At 39.0% G+C, this 23,161-nt stretch overlaps 4 protein-coding genes across 4 annotated transcripts; all 4 read left to right on the top strand.

Moving 5' to 3' along the window:
• Nucleotides 1-11,177: 11,177 nt before the first annotated feature.
• LOC145950820 (uncharacterized) lies at nt 11,178-12,849 on the top strand. Its single transcript, XM_083062617.1, has 2 exons — nt 11,178-12,671; nt 12,798-12,849. Exon 1 carries the CDS (start codon nt 11,178-11,180, stop codon nt 12,666-12,668), a length of 1,491 nt encoding a protein of 496 aa, XP_082918743.1. The 3' UTR covers nt 12,669-12,671; nt 12,798-12,849.
• On the top strand, nt 12,667-13,729 carry LOC145950821 (uncharacterized). The gene is made up of 3 exons (XM_083062618.1): nt 12,667-13,059; nt 13,133-13,336; nt 13,419-13,729. Exons 1-3 carry the CDS (start codon nt 12,802-12,804, stop codon nt 13,707-13,709), a joined length of 753 nt encoding a protein of 250 aa, XP_082918744.1. The 5' UTR covers nt 12,667-12,801; the 3' UTR covers nt 13,710-13,729.
• LOC145950822 (uncharacterized) lies at nt 13,729-14,975 on the top strand. Its single transcript, XM_083062619.1, has 3 exons — nt 13,729-14,379; nt 14,452-14,714; nt 14,788-14,975. The coding sequence occupies exons 1-3, from the start codon at nt 13,954-13,956 to the stop codon at nt 14,966-14,968; spliced, it is 870 nt and encodes a 289-aa protein (XP_082918745.1). The 5' UTR covers nt 13,729-13,953; the 3' UTR covers nt 14,969-14,975.
• Nucleotide 14,976: 1 nt separating this feature from the next.
• LOC145950823 (uncharacterized) lies at nt 14,977-15,681 on the top strand. The gene is made up of 4 exons (XM_083062621.1): nt 14,977-15,127; nt 15,207-15,279; nt 15,360-15,455; nt 15,542-15,681. Exons 1-4 carry the CDS (start codon nt 15,039-15,041, stop codon nt 15,629-15,631), a joined length of 348 nt encoding a protein of 115 aa, XP_082918747.1. The 5' UTR covers nt 14,977-15,038; the 3' UTR covers nt 15,632-15,681.
• The last annotated feature ends 7,480 nt before the right edge of the window (nt 15,682-23,161 follow it).

Genomic DNA, 23,161 nt, shown 5'->3' with positions numbered 1-23,161 from the left:
GAGAGAAACAACTTTAAAAAAATACAACTTAATTCACCTCTAGCATCTATATATCTCAACCACATGTCCACAACTTTACCATTTTATACAACATACAACTTTCAACTTTAAATAACTAAATAACTAAACAACTTAACAATTGAACCAACATCAATCTCAACTTAACAACTTCAATTGCAACATAACAACTATACAACATGCAACTTACAACGTAACATCATTAATTCATCTATCAACTTACAACATAAACATTCATCATTAACCCCCTTTTTGTTGTTAATTTCATCAAGAGAAGAGGGGGAAGCAACAGAGGGTTTATCGCTCAGCATCAGGAGCAATGCTCTGTGCCAAATACTCTGTCAACCCCAATGCTTAGCATTGAGAGCAATGCTTAGCCTTAAATTCTCTGTCAGCCCCAATGCTCAATATTGAAGGCAATGCTCAACATTAGAATTTATGTTAGTCCAAATGCTCAACATTGAAAGCAATGCGTGGCATTGGGACTAGACAATCACTCAATCATTCAACTCCAAAACTTTCAATTCACACATGGAACTTAGAATCAACTACATGCAACATCAAATTTCATATATATGCTGTAACGACCTGTCAAGATCTCTACACTTAGTGGAATCGCACTACAGCTAGTTAACTAAGAGAATATAAAACTAGATAACACATCATACAAGCATAGATATAGGGATCAAAATAATAAGTTTCTGTATACAAAATAAAACACCATATGTACAGTCATCCCAAAAATATTCCCTAGTGCCGGTCAAGCACAGACAAAACTGTTACCCAAAATGGTAACTCTAACACGAGGCTCAAACTCCCCGTCTTGTCGCGGTCACCTCTACTCCAAGCTATCCCTGACCTGCTCCCATACCAAGTATGATCATTGCAGTCCCACCACATGGAAACAGAAGGGTAAGCTAGAGTTCAAAAATCAATCTTACAAGTACAAAATAAAATCTATACTACATATGCATCCCAATCATCCATTCATCAACCATGAAGTCAAACACCATACACTTCATCATCATGACAATCATGCAATACATGCAACTCATGACAGATATCAATGCATATCAATCATCTAATGTGTCGTCACGCATACACCTAGGAGATCTCCATAACAATAGAGCTGTATAAGTGACATTCGATCCTACCGAAACCACCCCAACCGTTTTCACGCCCAATGCGCCCGCTCGGTCACAGCTAAACAGGATATAATCCTCACTCGGGTTTACTCGGATGATGTCACTTACACACTTGGAAGTCCAGATCCACCGTTAGGTATAGCACAGCTGGGTACGGGCTTACCACGACCTTGGCATGCATAACCAAGTCAATTGGGGAGTTCGCCCACCGACTATCCACAAGGATCCACGCACCTTCCCGAGTAATTGGTTAAGGGAATAACCCTCGACCTCATACCCCGCTCCAACACTAGCTAAGGACTTAGAGGAGAATCACCCAACCTAGTGGCCTATCTGAGCACCATCTCCCAAATCCAGTGGCCTCCCTAAGAACCACCCTCATATATCAGTAGCCTATCCAAGCACCACTCTCAAGAGACTCTATGTGAGCTCTTCTAGTTCAAAAATATTTTTCCTCTCTTCAAGTCCTAGGCTAGACTCATGCCATAAGGCATCACATGCAATTATGCATCATACATAATACATGGTCTGCCTACCATCATGATCAACAATCATACACATGTCATAAGACATCACATGCAATAATGCATCATACATCATACATGGTCTACCACCATTATGATCAATAAACATACCCATATGAACATATACACATGTCATATCATATTCAAACATTCATAAGTATCATCACAAAGCATACATATGAATCATACCTCACCATACATCATATATCATACATACATGATCTAAAACTTCAACTTTAAACATGCATAAGCATCAATTTAAATCCATTATTTATAAATATATTCACGCTTGGTGCAGCTTGGGCTCGCCCAGCCTAATCCCAATTTGAGAGTCCTAAAACTCATCCACACCCGGCGCGTTCAACTCACACTCGGTGTCCTTGAGACAAAGACTCCTAAAAGTCTCCACACCTGATGCAACCAAATCACGCCTGGCCCAACATCTAACCCGAGAGCCCTAAGCTCTTCCACGCCTAGCGCGCTCAACCTGTGCACGGCCTAAATCCCAGTCAGAGAGTTCAAAACTCTCATCCAAACTAATAAATTCAGCCACATGCAAACACAAAACACAATACATAGGCTCCATACGACTCAAAATAAACTTAAATCTCACATGCATCCAAACTATGCCTCAAAATCATCAAAATCCTCCTTTTTCTCAAAACCCCAAAAATGAGATTTTCTTCAATCCATTTATGGATTCTCAACATTCATGCATCAATTGAGTTTCTAAACTCACATGCAACCTAAAAAACAAATATTCTTGCTTCCCTCACCTGAAGATTGGCTTAAAATAGCCAATAACTGAGAAGAAATAGAATTCCCTTCCGAAGCTCAACTCGGAATTTCAATCCTCCCAAAGTAAGCTTCCTAATCTGAATTTCAAGGAAAGACAAAAGGCATTAGTGATCTAGAGGATAAAAGGAATCATACAGAGAAATTTGGGAGAGAAAGGAGCTCATAGACCCAGAGTCCTTCTCTCTAAAACTTCTCTCTAAAAACTCATTCTCCTCAACTGCCCCCAACCCCTATTTTTAGAAGTTCCGGAGTGGCAAGAATGGCCTGTTTCGAATCCGGAACGGCCCGTTCTGCATCCCTTCATCATGGGCAAAAATCACATGCAGAACGACCCGTTCTGAAATCAAAACTGCCCATTCTGGGACTCATCCAGAACGGCCCACTCTGCATCTAGAACGCCCTGTACTCCAACCAGAACGACCCGTTTTGGGATTTGGAACGGCCCGTTCTCCCTCCAGAACGGCCCGTTCTCAACTACGTTTTTCAGGTCAATTTAGTAGTTTGGAACGGCCCGTTCCAGTTTGGGAACGGCCCGTTCTGGGCTACTAAATCAGCCATTTTTTTTCTAAGTTACAATACCCCCCAACAAATAGGAATTTTCGTTCCCAAAAATAGGCTTACCTGAAAAGAGGAATGGATACTATTCCTTGAACTGACTCTTCACCTCTTAGGTAGCCTCACCAGTAGCTGCATCCCAAAGAATCTTCACCATGTTGATGGACTTCCCACGAAGCTTCTTCAACTTGTGATCAACCACAGCTACCGGTCTCTTCTCATAGGTCAAGTTCTCTCTAACTTGCACCTCATCCAACTCTAACATTTGACTCGGGTCTCTGATGTACTTCCTGAACTCTGAAACGTGAAACACATGCTCTCCCTCTTGAAATTCTAGAGGTCTCCTCCTCCTATCATCATAGGACTTTTATCGACTCTGGGTAGCTCTCAACCTTTTCTGAATCTATCTCACTATCTCAGTAGTCTAAAGAACTAAATTTCACTACTGACTCACCCTCTTGATACCAACATAATGGAGTCCTACACCTCCTGCCATACAAAGCCTCAAAAGGCACCATGCCAATGCTCTAGTGATAACTATTATTATAGGTGAACTCTACCAATGGTAACCCCTCCTCCCAGCTACCCAGATGATCCAACACACAAGCTTTCAAGAGAGCCTCTAGTGACTGAATTGTCCTCTCCGACTGACCATCTATCTGTAGATGATAAGCGGAGCTCAACCTCAACCTCATCCTCAAAGCCTGATACAGAGTCTACCAACCGTACTATCTCTCTGATATACAACTATGCAAGCCTCTCCAAGGACCACCACTTGTTGACAGGAAGAAAGTGCGCACACTTTTTCAACCTATCAACAATCATCCAGATAGAGTCACTGTTCCTAGCTGTCCTAGGCAACCCAACCACAAAGTCCATAGTGACACTATCTCACTTCCACTCGGGAATCTCCATCAACTGCAAAACCCCTCCAGGTCGCTGATGCTCAATCTTCACTTTCTGACAAGTCAGACAAGCGGCCACAAACTCTGTTATCTCCTTCTTCATACCAGGCCACCAGAAACTCTTCTTGATGTCCTGATACATCTTAGTCATACCAGGATGTATGCTAAGATGACTCATGTGTCCCTCCTCTAGAACAACTCTCCTCAACTCTGAATCACAAGGTAAACAAATCCGACCTCTGAATCTTAGAATTCCATCTGTACCAAGCTCAAAACCAGCTGCCCTCTCAGTACCAAGTAATCCCAAAGTCCTCAACAACTCTGGGTCCTGTAACTGTTTAGTTCCCACTTGCTTCAAGAACTCATTAGTTATGGTGATCATACCACAACTAATGTGATCCTGAACAACCTCCACCTCTAGTCTCAAATCTCTGAACTGCTCAATCAACTCCAACTCCCTAATCATCATAGCCGACATGTGAATGGATTTCCTACTCAATGCATCGGCTACCACATTCACCTTTCCAGGATGATACATCAACTGGAAATCGAAGTCCTTTAAAAATTCCATCCACCTCCTCTGCCTCATATTCAACTCCTTTTGATCAAATAGATATTTCAAACTCTTGTGATCACTGAATACACTGAATCTCGCACCATACAGATAGTGCCTCCAGGACTTCAAGGCAAACACCACAACTGCAAGCTCCAAATCATGAGTAGGATAATTTCTCTCATGGGTCTTCAATTGCCTCGAAGCATATGCCACTACTCTCCCTCCTTGCATCAACACACCGCCCAACCCCTGGTGAGAAGCATCACAGAACACTTGAAAATGCTCACCAGTGTCAGGTAACACCAAAATTGGAGAAGTAGTCAACCGCCACTTCAACTCCTGAAAACTTTGCTCACAAGCGTCCGTCCAAACAAAAGGCTAATGCTTTCGGGTCAGTTGAGTCAAAGGCATTACTATTCGAGAGAAACCCTCTATGAATCTCCGATAGTAACCTGCTAACCCAACAAAACTCCTAATCTTCGTAGCAGTTCTCGGACGCTCTCACTGAATCACAGCCTCCACCTTGGCTAGATCCACTACAATCCCCTCTACCGATATCACGTGCCCCAAATCTCACCTCAGACAATCAAAACTCACACTTGGACAGCTTGGCATGCAACTACCTCTCCCTCAGCACCTCCAAAACCAACCTCAGATGCTCATGGTGATCCTCCAAAGATCTAGAATACACCAATATATCATCAATGAAGACCACCACAAACCTGTCCAAGAATGGGCTGAAAATATTGTTCATGTAATCCATGAACACTGTTAGAGCATTAGTGACACTGAAACGCATCACCACATACTCACAGTGACCATACCTAACCCGGAAAGTAGTCTTCGATATGTCACTCTCCCTTACCCTAATTTGACGGTATCCGGATCTCAAATCAATCATCAAAAACACCGAAGCTCCCCTCATCTGATCCATCAAATCATCAATCCTCGAAAGTGGATACTTATTCCTTATCATTAACTTATTTAGTTGCCAATAATCAACATGGGCCCCACCATCCTTCTTTACTAACAGTACTAGGCACCCCAAGGAGAAACATTGGGCCTCACCATCTATTTCTCCAACAAATCCTCAATTTGTTTCTTTAGCTCTACCAACTCAGCTGAAGCCATCCTATAAGGAGCCACTGATACCGGTCTTGCACCCAGTACCAGATCAATGCTAAACACAACATCACGCATAAGTGGCAATCTTGACACATCATTTGGGAACATCTTAGGAAACTCACTGACAATCTTATCTTAATGATGACCCTCTCCGAACACAATCTATAAGGATGTGATTGATAGATAACCAATCTATCCCTAAGATTATGTCAATATATACCATGAGCAACACAATCAGGTTCACTCGAAACCTCTAACCAAACACCTCTATCGGGCATCTCACACACATCTCCGATGTCACCAAAGAAATTGAAGCCAGAGTAGATACATACAAATCAACGTGCCATGCAGACACCGACAACCCAATCTCCCCACACAATCAACAAAAATAAATGAATGTGTGGCACCAAAATCAAACAGGAACAAAACATCCTCACCTGCTGCCTTCCCCTTCCTCTTCACCAAATCTGATAAAGTGGAAGTCTCTACACTTGATAAAGCAAACACTCTCCCCGCAATCGTAGGCCTGACTGGCCTCAGGGCACTCCTAGATGGAGTCAATTGCATCTAACAATCTCTAGAAAGGTGGTCTGGCCTGCCACATCTAAAACAAGCATTCCCCGAATGGAAACAATCTCTAACCACATGTGCTCCTCCACATCCATAACACTGCACTGACTGTGCTCCACCCTAAGGAGTAGCAGGACGAGGTCCCCTACTAACAGCACCCCTCCGAGACTGAACAAGTCTGTCATAGGATCATCTCTGCTGACCTCCCCTCCTAGATCCGGATGATCCCTCCTGAACTCTAGCAGCCTTACCGCTGCTACCACCACCCTCCAATCTCTCAACAATCTTTGCCTTCTCAACCAAGGCAGGAAACTCCTCTATGGACATTGGGACTATGACCCTCTTCAGCTCATGCCTCAACCCCTCTGCAACTTCCTACATCTCCAAGCCTCAGATACAACCTGAGAGTAGAAACGAGCCATATGCTCAAACCTCATAGCATAATCTGAAACAGACATGCTCCCTTGCTGCAGTCTCATGAACTCAACCTCCTTAACATATCTAATGCTGTCCAAGAAATACTTCTCCAAGAAAACTCTCTTGAAGCAATCCTAATCTACAACCATAACTCTGCTCTCTATCATCTGCCTGGTGCCTCTCCACCAGTACACAATCTAGCCCGCCAACATGTATACTGCATAGGCCAACTTCCTCTCCTTAGAAGATCCCTAAACACTAAAGATCTTCTCATCTCACACAACCACAAATCTATCACATCGAGATCTGAATCCCCTTGAATTGAGGAGACTAACATCTCCTGAACTCTGCTAAATCTTTCCCATCCTGAGAGACCACCTGTAACACCCCAATTTCCTTAAAAGGATATTTTTATTAGTAATGGCATTTTCGTAATTATTGATGGCATTTTCGTAATTTTAATAAAGGGACAAGGGTATTTCTGGGTTTCGGAACGGGCCGTTCCAAATGCAGAACGGGCCGTTCCAAAAGAGCGAATATGCTATTTTTTTCAAGTTCCAGAACGGGCCTGGAACGGGCCGTTCTGGATGGAGAACGACCGTTCCAATTGGAGAACGGGCCGTTCTGGTATGGAGTACGGGCCGTTCTAGAAACAGAACGGGCCGTTCTGTTGAGTCTCGGAACGGGCCGTTCCGGTTTTGGAACGGGCCGTTCCAGTTGAGAAATTTGCCCACGTTTGAAGGATCCGGAACGGGCCGTTCCGAAATCAGTACGGCCGTTCCGGTTGCGCCAGGAGGCCTATAAATAGGGGCAGGGGGGTGAAAATTTTTATACAGAGGAAGAAAGTGAAATTTTAGAGAGAGAAAGAGAAGAGAGAGAGAGAGAGAAAGAAAGAGAAAGAAAGAGAGAGAGAAAGGAAGAGGGAATCCAGAGGAGGAGGCCCTGCCCAAGTTCCAACTCCGCCTATCCAGGTAAGGGGGGGAGTGAGAACCTCGCTCAGGGGTGTGGGGATAATTGTTGGATAGTTGTTTGTCGGATTGGCCCCCAATCCCTTGACGTTGTTCTGTCTGATTTTCTATTTACTCTATTTTGTTCCTTGTTGAGGATGCCGTTGTTCTGTTTGATTTTCTATTTACTTTACTTTGTTCTTTGTTGAAGGTGCCGTTGTTCTGTTTGATTTTCTATTTACTCTACTCTGTTTTTGTTAAAGGTGCCGTTGTTCTGTCCGATTTTCTATTTATTATACTTTGTTCTTTGTTGAAAGTAATAAATGAGTATGAAATTAATGTTAATAATAAATGAGTTTTAATATGAACAAGAATGCTCTCTGTGAATTCCTGTGCGGACCTTATGAGGAGTATTGATGACATGACCATGTGAAATATGGACAAATGACATGAGACCTAAGAATTGACTATTGAGACAAACTATGATTATGAGACTATGACAAATGAGGACATGATGTACTAAATGAAATTCTGTAATAAGTTAAATGTTGAGTTCATGAAATAATAAATGTATGACATGCATCATATGCATATCTTATTCCAGGTGTGCCGCTAAGGCCGCATACCAGTGATGTAACCAGGTGTACCTTAGGGTCACCGACAGTTGATGCTAACAAGGTGTACCTTAGGGTCACCGACAGTTGATGATATGCTAACCAGGTGTACCTTAGGGTCACCGACAGTTGATGATATGCTAACCAGGTGTACTTTAGGGTCACCGACAGTTGATGATATGCTAACCAGGTGTACCTTAGGGTCACCGACAGTTGTGCAGGTGTGCCTTAGGGTCACCAGTGATGATATGTGAAACTTCCTTATGGCGCCACATGCATGTATTTATGAGTTGAGTTCATGACATCATAGCATGATAAATGAGTATATATGTGATATTGATTATTTATGTGTATTATTTACATATGACTTGTATTTGTTGTGTGTGTGTGTGTGCTATCTAACCTTTATTTCTGCATCTGAAACTGAGTGAGATGTTTCTCACTCCCTTCACTAGTGCAAAAAAGGGTATTTACGTCACCCAATTTACGTCGCAAACCACAAACACCGACGTTGTAAAAACGCGGTGGCAGTTTCGTAAATAAGTGGAGACTAATTTACGTCGGACCTCTCTTAGACCGACGTAAATTAGGTAATTTACGTCGGGTACCTCCAATCCGACGTAAATTTACGTCGGGTACCACTATTCCGACGTAAATTTACGTCGGTTCCCTGTAGTCCGACGTAAATTTACGTCGGTCCCACCGAAATCCGACGTAAATTTACGTCGGAGTTCAACAAGGGCGACGTAAATTTACGTCGGCGACGCCTTATCCGACGTAATAGTTCTCCTATATTGCCCCCAAAGTCCCATTTTCATTCCCGCGCTCACAGTTTATACGAAATCCTCTGAATTACTTGAGTCTCCCTCTGCGTTTACGGCTACATTCAACGTATCCAAGTTTGTAAGTGTCAGCACGTTGGTCGTTTGAGGTTAGTTTGTTGTCCCCGTAATTTATTTGTTTTTTTTTGCTATTTGTTCCTCTGGAACGGGCCGTTCTGCAAGGAGAACGGGCCGTTCTCCTTGCAGAACGGGCCGTTCTCCTTGCAGAACGGGCCGTTCTCCTTGCAGAACGGGCCGTTCTCCTTGCAGAACGGGTCGTACCGCATGGAGAACGGCCCGTTCTGCTGGAATTTTTTTTGTTGTAATTTGATGATCTGGAACGTCCCGTTCTAGTTTCAGTACGGCCGTTCCAGATGCATTAAAGAAGAGACTTTTTTAGGCATTGACCTTTAGTTTACCATCGATTTTTTAGGGTTGTAGTTTAGGTTAAAAAAATTATGAATAACTGAGTCAATAGTTAATTTGTGTTAATATATAGATAATGAATCGAAGTTGGATGAATGCAAGTCGCATTAGTCAAGAGTACAGAAATGGAGTTGAAGAGTTCTTACAATTTGCAAGAGAAAATGGGAAACCCATCAAAGGGGCATATTATTGTCCATGTGTTCGATGTTTGAATCAGATACGTCAAGAAGTTGGAGAAATACGTGATCACCTGTTTATATATGGTATTGTGAAGAGTTATACAGTATGGACATGGCACGGAGAAATATTAGACATTCCAACAATGTCAACAACTGAAAATTTTGAAGGGATGAACGATAACTTAGAAGAGATGATACGTGATGTTGGTGAAGAAAATTTTGAAAGAGCACATGTGTATGATACCTTAAAGTCTGATTTTGAGCAACCATTATACCCAGGATGCAGTATGTTTACAAGATTATCAGCAACTTTAAAATTGTTTAGTTTAAAAGCAAGAAATGGTTGGACTGATAAAAGTTTCACAGAATTGTTGGAGTTATTGAAGGAGATGCTTCCAGAAGATAACACGTTACCTAATCGCAACTATGAGGCAAAAAAGATACTATGTCCAATGGGTTTGGAGTATAAGAAGATACACGCGTGCCCTAATGATTGCATATTATATACAAATGATTTTGCTACACTGAAAGTGTGTCCCACATGTGGATTGTCGCGGTTCAAAAAGAAAACTGATGGAAGTAATGGTGAGGAAGAAATAGAGGGTCCCCCTGCTAAGGTCTTATGGTATTTGCCAATAATACCTAGGTTTAAAAGATTGTTTGCCATTAAAGAAGATGCAAAAAACCTAACATGGCATGAAAATGGTAGAAAATGTGACAACTTTCTTCGACATCCAGCTGATTCTCCGCAATGGAAGAGGATTGATGAAACATTTCCAGAATTTGGTGCAGAGTCAAGAAACTTGAGAATTGGTTTAGCTACAGATGGCATGAATCCTTATGGGAACTTAAGTAGTAAACACAGTTCATGGCCAGTTTTGTTGGTCATTTATAATTTGCCTCCTTGGCTATGCATGAAGAGAAAATATATTATGTTGTCTATGATGATATCAGGTCCCCGACAACCAGGAAATGACATAGATGTGTATCTTAGTCCATTGATTGATGACTTGAAAATGTTATGGGACACAGGAGTGGAGGTGTTTGATGCATATCGTGAAGAAAAATTTACCATGCGTGCAATGTTATTTTGCACAATAAATGATTTTCCAGCATATGGTAACCTGAGTGGGTATAGTGTGAAGGGTCATTATGCATGTCCTATATGTGAAGAAAACACAAGTTATACCCAATTGAAACATGGGCAAAAGACTGCGTACACTAGGCATCGTAAGTTTCTTGTTCGTAGTCATCCATACCGTAGATTGAAGAAAACATTCAATGGAAGTCAAGAGGATGAAATTGCCTCGACACCGCGCAATGGTGAAGAAGTATATCAACGGGTGAAGAACATTAACATTGTGTTCGGAAAGACGCAAAAGAAGTCAACTGAGAGAAATATCTGGAAGAAACGATCAATATTCTTTAATCTTCCTTACTGGTGCAAGTTAGATGTTAGACACTGCATAGATGTGATGCATGTGGAGAAAAATGTTTGTGATAGTGTAATTGGGACATTGCTAAACATCAAAGGAAAGACTAAAGATGGAGTGAAAGCATGACAAGATTTGGTGGACATGGGTATACGTTATGAGTTGCATCCTCAGTCTATTGGAAGACGCACTTACTTGCCTCCAGCTTGTCATACTCTATCAAAGAAAGAAAAAAAAAGCTTTTGTGAGTGCTTAAGCAGTGTGAAAGTTCCACAAGGGTACTCCTCAAATGTTAAGAGTCTGGTGTCGATGCAAGATTTGAAGTTAATTGGTTTAAAGTCTCACGATTGTCATGTGTTAATGCAACAACTTTTGCCTGTGGCTATTCGTAACATTTTACCATCTTCTGTTAGAGTTGCTATTACTCGATTGTGTTTATTCTTCAATGCCATTTGCAACAAAGTAATTGACCCTATAAAGTTAGATGAGTTAGAAAATGAAGCAATCACAATCTTGTGTCAATTGGAAATGTATTTTCCACCTTCATTTTTTGATATCATGGTGCATTTGATAGTTCATTTGGTTAGGGAGATTCGATTGTGTGGCCCGGTTTATCTTAGATGGATGTACCCTGTTGAGAGATATATGAAGATCTTAAAAGGATATGTCAAGAATCAATACCGCCCAGAAGCCTCTATTGTGGAGAGGTACATTGCAGAAGAAGCCATTGAGTTTTGTTCTGGGTACATGTCGAAATCAGAACCAATAGGAATTCCCAAGACTCGACATGATGGGAAACAATTTGGTAAGGGTAGTCGAAGTTTAAAGATTAGAACTGTGAGTCGAACAGAAGTTGACCAAGCACATTTGTACATATTGAACAACACTGATGAAGTAATTCCTTACATATCAGAACACATAGATGAAATCAAGATAGCACACCCTCGGATGACTGAGAAATGGGTATTGAATGAACATAACAAGAGTTTTTTAGCTTGGTTTAAGAAAAAGGTTTATGGTGAGGTTAATGCTTCTGATACACTTTTGAGACTCGCGCGTGGGCCTAACAATGATGTCATTACATTTGGTGGGTATGACATTAACAAATATTGTTTCTATACAAAAACAGAAGATGACAAAAGTAGAGTACAAAATAGTGGGGTTACAATTCAGGCTGAGGCTGTGCACTTTGCTAGTTCAAAAGATAAAAATCCCATTACAGCATCCATGAGTTATTTCGGAGTCATAGAAGACATATGGGAAATTGATTATGTTACGTTTAGAGTGCCTGTGTTCAAGTGTAAATGGGTTGATGGCAATACAGGTGTGCGGACAGATGATTTAGGGTTTACTTTGGTTGATTTGAATAAGGTCGGCTATAAGGATGAACCTTTTATTATGGCATATCAAGCAAGACAAATTTTTTATGTAAATGATCCATGTAATGAGAAATGGTCAGTGGTCCTCGAAGGAAGAACCATGCATGGAACTCACGAAGATGAGTCTCTAGATATGCATGAGACACCGTCTTTTTCAAGCAGATCATTTGGTCCTATTGCGGACAATGAAGTGGACGAAATACATGCTATTCGAAGTGATCATGCTGAAGGAATATGGGAAAACATTCCAACCTAATAGGTTTCTGTTTATGTATTATTTGTTTTTTTATTAGTTATTTTGTTGCTATATTGTTATTATCTTTTTTACTTTATTTGTCTATTCAATTAATTCATTGTTTTAATAATGACAGTTTAATTTTTTCAGGATTATGGAGGATTCTGGGTCTGGCAGTGGAAGGAGGGAAGGTAGATCTGTCACTCGATTGTCTGGGTTGACAGTTGGGCGCATTGCCAAGGAGAGGACATCGGTTGAGGTGGATCCTCGTTCTGGCAAGGCATCAGGCCCAAATGCTGCCAAGTTTAAGAGCTATTTGGGAGTCCTAGCTCGACGACATGTTTCTATTATCATTCCATCATGGGATGACGTTCAGGAGGTTGACAAGAACCTCATGTGGCAGGATATTCAGGTATATACTTTCACATCCTTTCAATATTATATAACTTAAATACATTATTTATTATTTGTTGTTATTTTCATAGCAAAATTTTGACATTCCCAACACTGAGGGCATGAGGAGGAAGATGTTATCTGCCCTTGCCAGCAGGTGGAGAGACTTCAAGACTTTCTTGACACGGGAGTATGTATTTGGAGAGCGCCAAAATGAGACTCCCTGTCTAAAGTACCAGATCACTGATGAGGAGTGGATGCAATTTTGTGCCACTCGATTGGACCCTTCGTGGCAGGTTAGTTATCGATAACTTTTACATTGACACAAATACTTAAGGTATATTTTAATTTATCTCATTTTTTTTTGTATTATTGCAGGCTAAAAGAATAGCTGCCCAAGAACGACAAGCCAAGAATGATGCACCCCATCTATTGTCAAGAGGGGGATATGAAAGAAAAAAAAAGCAAATGAAGAAGGCTAGGGCACAGGCAGCAGGGGTTGAGGATGCTGACCATGTGGAGTCACCTCCCCGCCATGAGATGTGGATAGCAGCCCGGACAAAACCAGATGGGCAAATGACTTCTGAGTCTGCAAGGGTCGTTGCTAATAAAATAGTAAGTAAAAATATACAAATTAAGACTCTTCATTTCAACTCATTTAATTCATAAGATTTTTTAATCTTCCTTATTGTTGCAGGAGGATTTAGTTGAGCAGAGCACCCAAGGCTCATTTGTTTCCGATGGTCGGAATGATATCCTCACAACGGCCATAGGAAAGCCAGAGCACGGAGGTCGTGTGCGTGGTGTTGGTGGTTCTTGGAGCCACCGAGATTTCTTTGGTGGCCGATCATCGAGGACCACTGTCGACTCTTGCAGTCAAGAGGTTATACAGAAATTGGAGCAGAGATTGGAGATGCAGTTTGAAGAGAAACTGAAGAATATTGAAAAACAGTTTGAAGAGAAGTTTGAACTTTTGGCTCGTTCTCAGCAACAGACTGCAGTTGCTCATGATGGTGTTCGAGTCAGCACTAAAGGGAGTTGTGCTGCTCCAAATTTCTCAGGGGAACATGCTCACACTGATGTACCAAACCAGTGCGAGTTATATGTTGAGGATGACCCCCCACGGTTAGTGGCTATTGGCCGAGTATTTGAGGGTGGCTCAACCATCCATGGTGTCCCTCTACAGCCAGACTGGACACGGGTTGTGGTTGACCAAGTTCAAGATGCTGCTGCTCCAGTGCCTTTGCCCAATACAGAGGTTCAACTAGTGGGGCAGGCAACCGGCACATTCTTAGCTTGGCCAAAATGTTTGGTCATGCCGCTTTCAGCACGGGCAAAGGTAATTATATTATTGCTCCTTTAGATTCTTATAATTCTATTATTGTTTAACTAATTTTCATTATTTCTTTAGGATTTTATCGATCGTGGTAAGGAGGTCATGAGAGAACCTCATGTTCATGATGCTAATATCGCAGAAGCTGAGGATGATCCCATATCTAAGCTTCTAATCAAATTACCACGATTAAAGAAGCAACCAATTCAATTGCAGTGGGACATTAGAGTTTTTGGAGTTGATAGCTCTGATGTTCCACTATACATATCTCTGCCTGATGCATTAGAGATTGTTGGGGGAACCTCCATGTTAAATATATCTATCATACAGTTGTGGGCCATGTAAGTCATATTTTCTTTTATGAGTCTAAATTTACAATAATTACATTTAACTTATAATAATTATTTGTGTTAGGTACATGGACAAATTGAGTGTGGAGCAAGCACAAGCAGAAGTATATGGATTTATTGAGCCTCAATCCATCCAAAAATCAGGAAACACTCAGGTCCAGATCCAACAATATATGCAAACATGGATGAGTGACTCAAGAAGACATATATACATGGCTCCATACATTGACGGGTTAGTTTTTTAATTGATTTTTTAATCATGGTAATTTTTTAACTGATTTGTTTGTCATACAATGTAGGTCTCATTGGCAGTTAATGGTAATCATTCCTAAGGAATATACCGTGGTGTGGTTTTGTTCACTTCATCGAAAACCAAGCCAGGAAATTAAAAGCCAATTACATGGGTAACTAAATTTTTTCATTATGTTTTAACACTGTAATTATATATATTGGCTAACATTTATTTTTATTTCAATTAATTAGAATCGTGTCTGGAGCTAATATATTAAGTGGAAGAGCCAGATCATCAAAGTCATTGCATTTCATATACCCTAAGGTTAGCAAATTAATTCATACAGTCAATAATATTTAAATTTATTGACTTTGGAATTAATAGTTATTTGTTTCTCATTTTAGTGTAATAAGCAACAAGACTCGTTTGAATGTGGCTATTACATCATGTATTGGATGAAAGCCATAGTTTCTGCGGGTATTATTGATTCTTGGGCGCAGGTAATTCATATCAAAATTTATTTAACTATATTTACCTTTAGAATAATTAACATTGCATATTAATGACACTTAAATTACCCTTTCAGGTCTTTCAAGATCCATCTCCATTGCCCGAAGATGAGATGCTCAAGATAAGAGAACAATGGGCAACTTTTTTTCTAAGTTTAGTTAGTTAGATATTATGTTTATAGTTTGATAGTTAGTTATTTAGATAGCATTGACAAACATGTTTTATAGCTTTTTTAGGATAATAGGATTTACATTGTCATAATTTATGTTTTTTAAGATTTATATATTATTTTCTTTTTGTCATTCAATTTTGAAATACAATTTGAATTTCTATTCTGGACTGCCTGGTTTAGATTTGGTATTCTGGATTATATTTATATGCAGGTGTTGGGTATATCAATTTACAAACGTTTTTAAAAAAAAAACTGCCACAATTTACGTCGGACATGGCGTTGTCCGACGTAAATTTACGTCGGGCCTGGCAAAGACCGACGTAAATTTACGTCGGACAAGGCCACGTCCGACGTAAATTTGTGGCACGAATTTGACCCTTTTTACGTCGGTCTGAAAAGTTGCCCGACGTAAATTTACGTCGTCTTCCAGTGGCGACGTAAATTTACGACTCCCGTATTAACGTCGGACTCTTTTCCGACGTAAAATGGTCAAAATACACGACGTAAAACACCCTTTGTGTACTAGTGCTTGTTGTTTTTGTATATGTTTTAAATTATGTTGCAGATGATCAGCATCATGGGGATGTTGGTGATGAGACTTAAAGGCTTCAATTGGGCATGCTCTGATAGGATGTGACATCGGGGCATAGTTATTTTTAGTTTAATATGTTATTGTTTTAATAACTTTAGTTTCTCTTCTTTGTAATTTCTAACGAAGAGATAACGTAGATAAAGTTTATAATTCAAGGAAATTGTATGTTAAGAATTGTAATTTGAACGTTCTTGATAAAAGACCAGAATGAATATCTTTGTTATATTTTATTACATGATTTGGAAAATATAAATTGATTCCTAACTAGGAGGCACTGCCACCTTTACTGGAGTTAATTTATATTTCCTTTATTATTATTTGTATATATATGATTTCTTGTTTTTCACTAAATTGTATTGAAAATCTTAACTTCTTTTCTTTTATAATTTCTACACTGGAGTTATGATTTATGAGTTACGAATGTGAATCTTCTACCTTGTGATATTTGAAATATTTGTCAACTATGAAAGATTTTATTTACCCAAAAAGAAGAAAAGAAATATTTTATTGTTACATTTGTTGTATATTAATAATGGGGTAGAGGGTGTCACATTTAGTGGTATCAGAGCAGGTCAATCTAATCGGCCGTGACTTATCGAGATTCTGTTGTGTACTCCGACATTGTTTTGTTTGTTGTATACTTTGGTGATGCTTTGCTTTGATGATGTTTTACTTTGATAATGATGATGATGATGTTCTCCTTGTGTTGATATTGTAAAGTTTGATATTGTTAAGTTATTTTTTTTTTTAATTAGAGGAATGATAGTCATGATAGTGTCAGCTAATACCATTATGACCTTTCTTCTTCATTCTTATGATTGCTTAATTGTTTGATACTTACGTAAGAAGTGGTGGTTGAGTAATATCGCTTGTGTTGCAAGCATATGTGCGAGTAGTGGTAGACGAAATATGTTGTTAATATTGTGGGAACTATTGAGGCCTTAGATTTGGGTAAGACATTGATTTATTTTAAAGTGTATTAAGAATTTATGATTGGTGAAATTTTTGAAAGCTATAGTTGTAGCAATTGAATCCAAAGATGAGGTATGTTGAGAATTGGAGTTTTGGTATTCTTAAGGAGAGATTGAAGTGTTGATGATTTTTAGAGTTTGATGGTTGCATGAAAATTTTATTTTCTAAGCCTTTTGTACTGAATAGGTGAGTTATTTGGTTTAGATTTGTAGTGGGAAACTTTGATATGAATTTCAGGTGGAAAGGGGTAAGTTTGGAAGGATTAAGGTATTTTGTGGCATAGATGCTGATGCGTTAGTGTGTAGAGAATATTTGCACTCCCGTTACAGCAACTTTGGTGATCAAAGGTCTAGTGGTAAGCATTGAATATATCTATGGTGATTTTTGAATTTTTTAGCTAAGAAAATGATTTTTTTTAAAATCTCATGTCTCACTAAGAGTTGTAGCCTATTCACTTAGTGATAGGTTGATATCACGTGGATGAGTAGAACTCTTTATGTGTTGTTTTCTTTGATAGTTGTTAAAAATAGAAGTTAGTCTGTATAATAATGTTTTCGGGTTAGTAGGCAATGCAAGGATAAGAATTGACATGTTTTGAGGTGTTTTCGTGTAGATTGAGAGGTTGTTTAAGGTTATATGATGCTATATGGTAAAGGTTGTTCATGTACATGCTTATGGATGATATATATGAAGGTTTAAAGTAGGCATTCTAATATGACTTGATGTGCATGTATGTCGATATGTGAATAGAGGACCTTAGGGATCAAATGGTGAATGTTGTATGGTTAGTGATATTGATCTTAGGATGTGATATGATCATATTGTAGTTGAAGGTGAAGATATATCCAAGACGGTTGTATGTTAAGTTTTCTAGTCCCTGTAAATTTCAGTTAAGGTGAACATGAATCTGTCTTAGGTAGAAGTTATGTTTAAGCAGAGAGATATCTAAGCAAGTTAGCGAGAATAAAAGTTTTATGAGGCTTACTATTGGAGATTTATTGAAAGAATTTCTAGGATAGCATTGCCCTTGACTACATTCACTATGAGGGGTATTGTCTTTATGTGAGATAGTAAGTATAAGAGTAGTTCTAACTCTTATGGCAAAATTGACTAGTGATAATATTACCTGACTCTAGTAAGTCTTATGTGGGATATAGTGATGACTTTGAAGACAGGTTTGGGTGGATTTTTGATGCAAAGGTAGTAACTTATGTTTTTAAGCATATAGGAAATAGAAAATTCATGAGAGAAATTACCTTGAATTAGAAGTTGTAATAGTTACGCTTGAGATTTTAGAAACATTATTGAGATGTTTAGTGATTATAAGGATCTTAAATATCTGTTTGATCCGAAGAAATTGAATATGAGATAGAAGAGATAGTTGGAAATTGTAAGGATTAAGATTTTAATCTTAGTTGTTATCTGAGTAAACCTATAGCAGTCGATGCTTTGAATAGGAAATATCTATATTTATCTTTCTTTATGATCAAAGAGATATATCTTTTGGCTCAAGTTAGGAATTTAAGTTTGATTTGTGAAATTACTCTTAGTAGTAAGGGATTATGTATGACTCGATTAACGAATGGATTATTCAAAGGATATTGAATAAGCATATTAGTCGATTCATTTTGGTGGCCAGGTATGAGATTATAGGACAAGGTAGTGAATAAGAGTTTTCTTGGAGTATAAATAAAGTGGTAAGACTTGAAGACCGAGTATGAGTACATAGTGAACTTACAATTAGGTGCCTAATCATTGGAGAAAATTATACAAGTTAAACTAATATGGTGACAAATGTCCTGAGTAGGATGAACATTTATCTATCATTTTGATGATTTAAGGGTTGAATTTGATTGAGTAGATTAGAAACTTAAGCATGATGTGTGAGCTCACCCTTAGGAACATTGAATTGAATATGTTGAAAGGATTAATAATGAGATTAGAAGACTCAGGAGTTAGATTCTTTCTTAGTGACCCAAGTGAAAAAGATTGGTAAGAATATAAATAGCCTTTTACAAATGGAAGTTGATGGTGTTTCGAGATACAAGGATATAATCTATGTGCCTAGTAAACCCAAATTAAGGAAGATGATCTTAGAGAAAGGACATAAGAATATTTTTAGCATTTATTTAAGAGTTACTGAAATGTATCAGAGTGGCGCAGCGGAAACATGATGGTCTAAAGAGAAGTAGAGAAGTTGAATCAAGGTGTAGAAAGTAAGTTTAAATTTGGAGTGGATGAAGTGTTGAGATTTAAGGATGGGTTGTATATTCCAAATGTGCCAGAACTTAAGAGAGCAATCTTGGAAGAAGGTCATAAGAGCAGTCTTAGTATTCATCTAGGAGTTACTAAGATGTATCAATATCTTAAGAAGATGTTTTGGTGGCCTAAGATGACGGAGGAAGTGGAGGAATTTGTGTATGCTTGCTTAGTATGTTAGAAAGCTAAGGTCGAACACCAAAAAATTTCAGATTTAATACAACCTTTAGACGTTCTAATTTGAAAATAAGATTCTGTATCTATGGATTTAGTTGTAGTTATGTATGATATTCTTAAGAAATTTGATCTTATTTGGATTAATGGATAGGCTTACCAGGTCTGCTCACTTTGAACTTATTAACATTAGACATTTCTTGGAGAGATTGATAGAGTTGTACATCAATAAGGAAATTTTGAAGAAAGTGCTACATGGGAGTTAGAAAGCAAGATGCGAGAAACTTATATATTTTTGTTTTCAGGTAAATTTCGGGGACGAAATTTCTAAAAGGAGGGGAGAATTGTAACACCCCAATTTCCTTAAAAGGATATTTTTATTAGTAATGGCATTTTCGTAATTATTGATGACATTTTCGTAATTTTAATAAAGGGACAAGGGTATTTCTGGGTTTCGGAACGGGCCGTTCCAAATGCAGAACGGGCCGTTCCAAATGCAGAACGGGCCGTTCCAAAAGAGCGAATATGCTATTTTTTTTCAAGTTCCAGAACGGGCCTGGAACGGGCCGTTCTGGATGGAGAACGACCGTTCCAATTGGAGAACGGGCCGTTCTGGTATGGAGTACGGGCCGTTCTAGAAACAGAACGGGCCGTTCTGCTGAGTCTCGGAACGGGCCGTTCCGGTTTTGGAACGGGCCGTTCCAGTTGAGAAATTTGCCCACGTTGAAGGATCCGGAACGGGCCGTTCCGAAATCAGTACGGCCGTTCCGGTTGCGCCAGGAGGCCTATAAATAGGGGCAGGGGGGTGAAAATTTTTATACAGAGGAAGAAAGTGAAATTTTAGAGAGAGAAAGAGAAGAGAGAGAGAGAGAGAAAGAAAGAGAAAGAAAGAGAGAGAGAAAGGAAGAGGGAATCCAGAGGAGGAGGCCCTGCCCAAGTTCCAACTCCACCTATCCAGGTAAGGGGGGGAGTGAGAACCTCGCTCAGGGGTGTGGGGATAATTGTTGGATAGTTGTTTGTCGGATTGGCCCCAATCCCTTGACGTTGTTCTGTCTGATTTTCTATTTACTCTATTTTGTTCCTTGTTGAGGATGCCGTTGTTCTGTTTGATTTTCTATTTACTTTACTTTGTTCTTTGTTGAAGGTGCCATTGTTCTGTTTGATTTTCTATTTACTCTACTCTGTTTTTGTTAAAGGTGCCGTTGTTCTGTCCGATTTTCTATTTATTATACTTTGTTCTTTGTTGAAAGTAATAAATGAGTATGAAATTAATGTTAATAATAAATGAGTTTTAATATGAACAAGAATGCTCTCTGTGAATTCCTGTGCGGACCTTATGAGGAGTATTGATGACATGACCATGTGAAATATGGACAAATGACATGAGACCTAAGAATTGACTATTGAGACAAACTATGATTATGAGACTATGACAAATGAGGACATGATGTACTAAATGAAATTCTGTAATAAGTTAAATGTTGAGTTCATGAAATAATAAATGTATGACATGCATCATATGCATATCTTATTCCAGGTGTGCCGCTAAGGCCGCATACCAGTGATGTAACCAGGTGTACCTTAGGGTCACCGACAGTTGATGCTAACAAGGTGTACCTTAGGGTCACCGACAGTTGATGATATGCTAACCAGGTGTACCTTAGGGTCACCGACAGTTGATGATATGCTAACCAGGTGTACTTTAGGGTCACCGACAGTTGATGATATGCTAACCAGGTGTACCTTAGGGTCACCGACAGTTGTGCAGGTGTGCCTTAGGGTCACCAGTGATGATATGTGAAACTTCCTTATGGCGCCACATGCATGTATTTATGAGTTGAGTTCATGACATCATAGCATGATAAATGAGTATATATGTGATATTGATTATTTATGTGTATTATTTACATATGACTTGTATTTGTTGTGTGTGTGTGTGTGCTATCTAACCTTTATTTCTGCATCTGAAACTGAGTGAGATGTTTCTCACTCCCTTGTTGTTTTTGTATATGTTTTAAATTATGTTGCAGATGATCAGCATCATGGGGATGTTGGTGATGAGGCTTAAAGGCTTCAATTGGGCATGCTCTGATAGGATGTGACATCGGGGCATAGTTATTTTTAGTTTAATATGTTATTGTTTTAATAACTTTAGTTTCTCTTCTTTGTAATTTCTAACGAAGAGATAACGTAGATAAAGTTTATAATTCAAGGAAATTGTATGTTAAGAATTGTAATTTGAACGTTCTTGATAAAAGACCAGAATGAATATCTTTGTTATATTTTATTACATGATTTGGAAAATATAAATTGATTCCTAACTAGGAGGCACTGCCACCTTTACTGGAGTTAATTTATATTTCCTTTATTATTATTTGTATATATATGATTTCTTGTTTTTCACTAAATTGTATTGAAAATCTTAACTTCTTTTCTTTTATAATTTCTACACTGGAGTTATGATTTATGAGTTACGAATGTGAATCTTCTACCTTGTGATATTTGAAATATTTGTCAACTATGAAAGATTTTATTTACCCAAAAAGAAGAAAAGAAATATTTTATTGTTACATTTGTTGTATATTAATAATGGGGTAGAGGGTGTCACACCACCGGTCTAGCTGCCTCAACCACAGCTCTACCCGCCTCCATCTGAGCAAAGTGAGCACTTTGCTGTTGCATCACCATGGCCATCATCTCCATAGCCTTAGCGATATGATCAAACTGATGCCTCACCATACTAAAAGAATTCAAACATTCTTTTACTAACACTTCACCACTACAACTCACCAAATTTAACACATATCAAAGATATGACACAACAGAAACCTAGAAGGATCACTCCCCACAGAGTATCCTAAAAGACTCGACCGGCTCTGATACCATAAAAGTGTAACGACCCGCCATGGTCTCTACATTTAGTGGAATCGCACTACAACTAGTTAACAAAGAGAATATAAAATTGGATAACACATATCATACAGGCATAGATATAGGGATCAAAATAATAAGTTTCTGTATACAAAATAAAACACCATATATGTACAGTCATCCCAAAAATATTCCCTAGTGCCGGTCAAGCACAGACAAAACTATTACCCAAAATGATAACTCTAACACGAGGCGCAAACTCCCCGTCTCGCAGCGGTCACCTCTACTCCAAGCTATCCCTAACCTGCTCCCATACCAAGTATGATCATTGCATTCCCACCACATGGAAACAGAAGGGTAAGCTAGAGTTTAAAAATCAATCTTACAAGTAAAGAATAAAATCTATACTACACATGCATCCCAATCATCCATTCATCAACCATGAAGTCAAACACCATACACTTCATCATCATGACAATCATGCAATACATGCAACTCATGACAAATATCAATGCATATCAATCATCTAATGCGTCGTCACGCATACACCTAGGAGATCTCCATAACAATAGAGTTGTATAAGTGACATTCCATCCTACCGAAACCATCCCAACCATTTTCACGCCCAATGCGCCCGCTCGGTCACAGCTAAACAG

This window comes from Cajanus cajan, chromosome 8, assembly GCF_000230855.2.
Source record: "Cajanus cajan strain Asha chromosome 8, NIPB_CcT2T_4, whole genome shotgun sequence".
NCBI classification, from domain to species: domain Eukaryota; kingdom Viridiplantae; phylum Streptophyta; class Magnoliopsida; order Fabales; family Fabaceae; genus Cajanus; species Cajanus cajan.
This window is presented reverse-complemented; position numbering and strand designations above follow the sequence as displayed.